Source organism: Oncorhynchus mykiss, chromosome 3 (genome assembly GCF_057628025.1).
Source record: "Oncorhynchus mykiss isolate SJ-2025 chromosome 3, ASM5762802v1, whole genome shotgun sequence".
Lineage (NCBI taxonomy): Eukaryota > Metazoa > Chordata > Actinopteri > Salmoniformes > Salmonidae > Oncorhynchus > Oncorhynchus mykiss.
This window is the reverse complement of record NC_143024.1, coordinates 61203915-61209997: the sequence shown is the minus strand read 5'-3', so window position 1 is coordinate 61209997 and position 6083 is coordinate 61203915. Positions and strand designations below refer to the sequence as shown.

Sequence of the window (6083 nt, the reverse complement as noted above, 5' to 3'; positions counted from 1 at the left end):
GTTGTCTTTGACATCTCTTAAAACAAATACAATCTTGATCCATGTAAATACAAATGGAATTCACTTAGGGTCGAATTCTAACGTAGATGCGCGCATAAAGTCATGTTAGTGGAACATTTGTGCAAAAGTTACATTTACGCACGGGTATCTGAAGTTCGGAATTTGATTTTAGAGGTAAGGTGGAGGCAGAATGTTTTTCAAACAGCACATTTCTCTCTAACAGATACATAAAAGCTAAATATTATATTTTTTGAATATTTTATATAACTCTGCCTTTTAATAGCCTAGGCTTTACAAGTGTATTGTTAAATATTTTTTTACTTTTCAATCGGTGCAAGGCAATCAAGCGGGATAACTCAATAGTGGACTCTGAAAATCTGTGGAGTTGTCAGACATGCATCCTGTACTCATTGGCTGCCTCAAATATACCAGCTCTGCCTCCCACGTGATACTGGATAAATGCCCGCCCGCTAGCATCCTAGGTAACAGACAATCACAGACCACTGTGATAGGGACACACCTTCGTCGTTTTTTGGTGAAGTTCATGGGGATGCCATTTTAAACTCAAAACGAATTTAATCCACGAGATATAAGCATTCATTGCAAATTGACTTTTTCAATTGCATTGCTTCAGGCACATTTAGCTGTGCAACTTTACCTACAAGATGACTGGAGTTTTTGACAGTCTCAGTACAGATATGCATTCGAACCAGATTACCTCGAACAGTTACCACAGCTTGCATAAATCGCAGGAGTCCCCAACTCTACCAGTATCGACTGCAACGGACAGCAGCTTTTACAATAGCCAACAGCCTGGATACTGCGCAGGGTCTCCATATGGCCAACTCGGAACTTACCAGTACCACAACAGTGGTATGAGCAGCGTTCAGTACAATACTAAATCATACGACCTTGGTTTCAACTCTTATGGCACCTACGGCTCCTACGGTTCCAGTTCTTCACCGACTCCAACGGATGCAGGTAAATAACATGTCAATGCTTTCCTATTCGCATTCGTATTCTATTATATGTAAGTTATACTAAGACCAGCCGTGATGTGTTTTAGTTATTGTTCTTACATGTATTTATCAGAGAAAGAAGAAAGTGAACCTGAAATCCGAATGGTTAACGGGAAACCAAAGAAGGTCAGGAAACCTCGAACTATTTATTCAAGCTTCCAACTGGCCGCCCTTCAACGGAGATTCCAAAAGACACAGTACTTGGCTTTACCTGAGCGAGCCGAGCTGGCAGCCTCAATGGGCCTTACACAAACCCAGGTTAGTGCAACTCTTAATGCGTCCAGTAGCTGTCAAATCCCGCATCAATCTGTGAATAATATAATCAGGCTCAGGCTGGCTACTTATAGGCTTGACATTTCGCTGTAGACTGCTATTTAACTTTATCCAGCATTTGTTGTGTATACATAGTTAGTCTCTCACTATTAATCTTCGTTAGAATACGTTTTAAAATAAACTTCAGAACAATAATAACAATGTGTTCCTTTTCAGGTGAAAATTTGGTTCCAGAACCGACGCTCCAAGTTCAAGAAGTTGTGGAAAAATGGAGAAATCCCCCATGAGCAACATGTGACCTCCAGCGAGTCTCCCCCCTGTAACTCTCCACCCGCCACTGCCTGGGACTTTCCACAGAATCAAAGAATGAACAATGTAAACTCTAGTTTATCTCAGAGCAGCAGCCCTCCAAATACGACTGAGCCTTCTTTCTTGGCAAACTATTCTTGGTACTCATCAACGAACTCTGCAACACATCTTCAGGCTGGCCCGCTTGTCCAGCACCACCACAACTCCGCCTTGAGCGCTGGGACAATATTTTAATACAACTGACTCTTACTCGGAGAATACTGGTGAAACAGACAAAATGTCATTATACATTTTTACAGACCTCACCAAGCGAACTTTACGCGCAAGTTTGGCCTATAGCTGCTAGGGTAATTCAGAATGACACCGTGCTCGCACCGGCAAAATGGCAGACTACATATTTTTACAGTTATTTTTGTATTTATTTATTGTGTTTATTTTAATGGATGAGATTTATGAACCACTAATAGCCAAAACAACCACGTAGTAAGATGCTTTTACGAACGTGTGTTACTTTTGAATCAGCGCGAGTCCAAAGTTGATTGCAGGACGTGAACAACTGACACATATGTAGCACAATTTTCAACTGCGTCGTGCATTTTGAAAATTTCCTAATTTTGTTGTACGAGATCCATGTATTAGCCTACATGTACACAGATTTCTATATGGCCTATTCTTTACGGTTGGTTTCCTTTTGTAGGTCAGAATTCGGCTTTGAGAAATATTTCACAACATTATTTTGACATGCCATCCTGGCATCATTTTTTATTTTATTTTAATATTGGGGACCAATACTGTACCTATTCTTTACGGTTGTTTTATCCTTCATAAACTACTGATTGTCCCCTATTCCAATTAACTTGTATAACATTTCTATGGTGTATTGTCTTTAATTTATTTTATGGTTAGCAGTGTTTTTCTTTATATGATCAGACGTTATTTAAATAAAATTATGTTTTCTGTTCACAATGGGTTTTTCTCCATTTTAAGAAATTGGCATACGGAGTAAGAAGTGGATTTAGTTTTTGATTAAAGCTTAGCCCGATTCTTAATAGCCTGTCAATAAACTATATTGCGCGCTCTTATTTAGCCTATAGAGAGAAGAAACCTATACTCCACTTCCATTCAGTACTACGGCGCCAGAAGAGTTCTGGGTCCGTCAAAAAACATGTTTCTAACCCTTGTAAATCTTTCAACGTAGCTCACAAAATGTGATTAACGCCACAGGTAGGCAATGGGCTCGACAAGCTTTTGGAAGATGCACCTTAACATACCATTATTTGGGAATGCATTTGTATTCATTATTGGTTGCAAATTGTTTCCTCTTCTTAACTCATGTTTTATAGACACGTTAAATCTAGCTGGGTATATGGTTCGGGGAACCTGATACAGACAAGATGATTAACAGAGCCGAGACACAGTGCCCAGGGCGCCGAGAGCGCTGGAGTATTCTAAGGCACGCAACACGCCTTGGCATGCGAAAGGGAAGATGAGGGCGTATGACTGAGCTCAACCCCTCAGACTCTTTGGAGTCAGAGTGCCGCTCTCCAGACATTTTATGAACTCAGCCCAACCAAAAAACTAGACCCAAGACCGCCTGAAGCTGAGCAACATGGAAACATTTCTCACATCTTGTTCACTCACACAACACAAAGCCCTTCTTCTCATCGGTTCTCATGAGCGACTCGACCTACAGTCGATTTGTCCATCGTAGACAAGGCAACATTATAAATAGTCAATACAATTTTTTTGTATATATAATTAGCCATATGCTTATGAGATCTTATTGTTTGCAAAATGGTATCTACTTTATCTGCTAGCCAAGTTTGTAAATGCATTCCAGATAGTAGCTTAGGTCTAGCCTCTGTTTTGAAATGTAAGGATAAAATCAGGATTTTCTTAGATGCTAAATAAATATTTTATCATGTTTATTTCTATTTTATTCCCTAAAACAGTAGCATATATTCGCCGTGTTCTCTTAAGTGATATACAAGACAGCCCAATAGACGAGCGTTTGCTAGGTTTGATAATCATGTCAACCCGTTGCTTTTTATGGTTGAGTGATCATAAGCCACATAAAGTGGAATCGTTTTGCATAATAAGGATGTACCTTGTCAGTGATTGTCACATTACAAGATGGAACATTCTCCCTGGGGCTGTCGTTGCTTTATCTTGATATGAGGAGTCCCTCGGGATAGCAGGCCTACCACATGTTGAGTGAGCCGGTGGAGCAAAAAAGCAATATAACACACATTTGGTTGTGGACTACGGTGAATATATGATTGCTTGGATAGATATATATATGCTTATATATATGCTTAATAAGTGGTGCTTTACATTTAGTAAGATTCACATATTAGGCTTGCGTTGAGCCAGTGCATGCGTAATATGCTTAAAAGTACTCATTCGCTTTGACGCTTTTCCCATGGCGACATTTTGATGGAACAAGAATTTCATTAAAAAACATGCACTAATTCACCTGCTTCGGATAGGTCTTGTGTCCATATGCCCTCAGCTGAATTGCAGCATTTCGAGTCTTTCCTGTGTCTACACAACAATAATAACGTTAATTTATGGAGACATATTTGTAGCCATTACGCACGGGATCAAATAAATTAAATATGACTGATTTAATAACATTGTATCTTTGTTGAATATAGACCTAGTGTATGTCTGTCAAATAAAAAAGTATCGAACAGACAGTGGTTAATTAAAATCACTACCACACTCTTAGAAATAAAGGTTCTGTATAGAACCAAAAAGGGTTACGTTGCTTGCCTCATATATGGCACCCCTAAAGGTTCTATATATAACTATTTTGTAGTGTTCTTTGATTGGAACCCCAAGGGTTCTTCTTCACTGAACCAACATTGTTTCCATATAGGGTTATCATGGAACCAATTTCGGTTCTATATAGAACATAAAGGCGTGCCATATATGAAGCAAGCATAGAACCCGTTTTGGTTCTTTCCAGAACATTTTCTTTAAAGAGTGCATGATATGTCTTTCGCTCATTGGCCCTGCACCCATGTCTCTCTCATACGGATTAGCAATGATGTGGCTTTATACTTCCGGAATCATGTAGACAATTTGAAAATGACATATTCCTATCCTAGTTAATACCCTGATCTGTTATTTCTTCCACATTTGCTCTAGTTTGAGAATTCTTGGCTTTCCGATCTGAAAGCCTGCAATTAGTATTTAATCCTTCGCAATTTTAGATGTCCTAATATGGTCTGTAATTTTTGCGCAAGATCATTTCCAGCTATTTTAAGCATCAACATTGTCAAAGTTGTATGCATAAAATAAATGAAAATATCAATGCATAGTTTTTAGCATACCATCTTGACTCGACGATAATTATATCTGTGTGGAGCCTACGCAGATTAGCCTGAATTGCATGGTAACTGCTGCTTTAAATTTTAAAAAATTACTCATCATTTTCCCAAAGATTACCAAGATCTCGAGTGCACAATGTCATCAGCGTAATGAGGAGTAAACATTTATGCTAATAATCTACAATTTCCATCCGCTATAAAAAGGGGAAATAAAGCAGAAATGTTCAGTCATATTCCGTGCTGTTATAGCTGTGCTGTTATAGCACGTAACACTGCATGGTCAACGGTTTATGGGATTCAAGCGCTCAACCTATGGCCATGCTTCAGGATGCTAGTCTAATTTATCTGCCTCTCTCTAAATCAGGGAATCTTTGAATCCTGACAAAGAAAGAGTCCGCGTGGTTCCTTTTTAGAGATTTAGGTAAGTATGTATGGAGCGTTATTTCATATATTTTTACAGTTTATTTTTAAAATTGTAAAAGTTTTGGGGGGTCGACGGGCTATTTATTATGCACCAATATTTCATTAATTGATGGTTTAATAAAGATATCACAATTTTTAGGCTATAACAATCAAACGGATATACCGGTAGTAGGTTAGTTCATGAATTATGCCTATTCATTAAAATATTACAAATCTATTTTCAATTGAATTGGACAGCATATTTCTTATGTATTTAATTTCTGGAAATGCCAAAATTATGCACGCATGTCAAACTGTAATTTGCCCATTCTAGGCAACTGGAAAACATAGACATTTGAGAAATTTTAAACAAGGTACTTATGTGGCCATAATGTAACACGTTTTATCATAAACGTCTCAAGCCTGTAGTGGGGTTTCTGATTATTACAAATGTGTTGAAAAACCAAGAATTCTCGATTATTATTCCAGAGACAAGACAACACTTACCATGTTATGTTAAGACTGATTCTACATCAGGAAATGGGTGCTCAATAGTCTATGGATTGGAAATGGACGGGGCATAGAATAGGTTAAGCCTCCTCTCGTTCTGTAATTTACCCGCAGCCTTCATTACTCTTACATTGTGCTTTGCTAATTTTGAACCTTCTTCGCATAGACAAACCCGCACTATACACCTGCAAGCAATTTACCAGCCATACATGTCAGGGAACAGCAGCGAGATGGC

General features: G+C 38.5%; 1 protein-coding gene across 1 annotated transcript; it reads left to right on the top strand.

Annotated features, from left to right (window-relative positions):
- The first annotated feature begins 457 nt into the window (after positions 1-457).
- On the top strand, positions 458-2567 carry dlx2a (distal-less homeobox 2a). Its single transcript, XM_021597161.3, has 3 exons — positions 458-981; positions 1093-1277; positions 1509-2567. The coding sequence occupies exons 1-3, from the start codon at positions 666-668 to the stop codon at positions 1833-1835; spliced, it is 828 nt and encodes a 275-aa protein (XP_021452836.3). The 5' UTR covers positions 458-665; the 3' UTR covers positions 1836-2567.
- Positions 2568-6083: the final 3516 nt, after the last annotated feature.

Excerpts from the sequence above, each read along its gene's own strand:
- dlx2a (XM_021597161.3), top strand. The coding sequence starts at position 666 with ATGACTGGAGTTTTTGACAGTCTCAGTACAGATATGCATTCGAACCAG. Across the intron at positions 982-1,092 it reads ACCGACTCCAACGGATGCAG|AGAAAGAAGAAAGTGAACCT; the intron begins GTAAATAACATG and ends TGTATTTATCAG. Across the intron at positions 1,278-1,508 it reads TGGGCCTTACACAAACCCAG|GTGAAAATTTGGTTCCAGAA; the intron begins GTTAGTGCAACT and ends GTTCCTTTTCAG.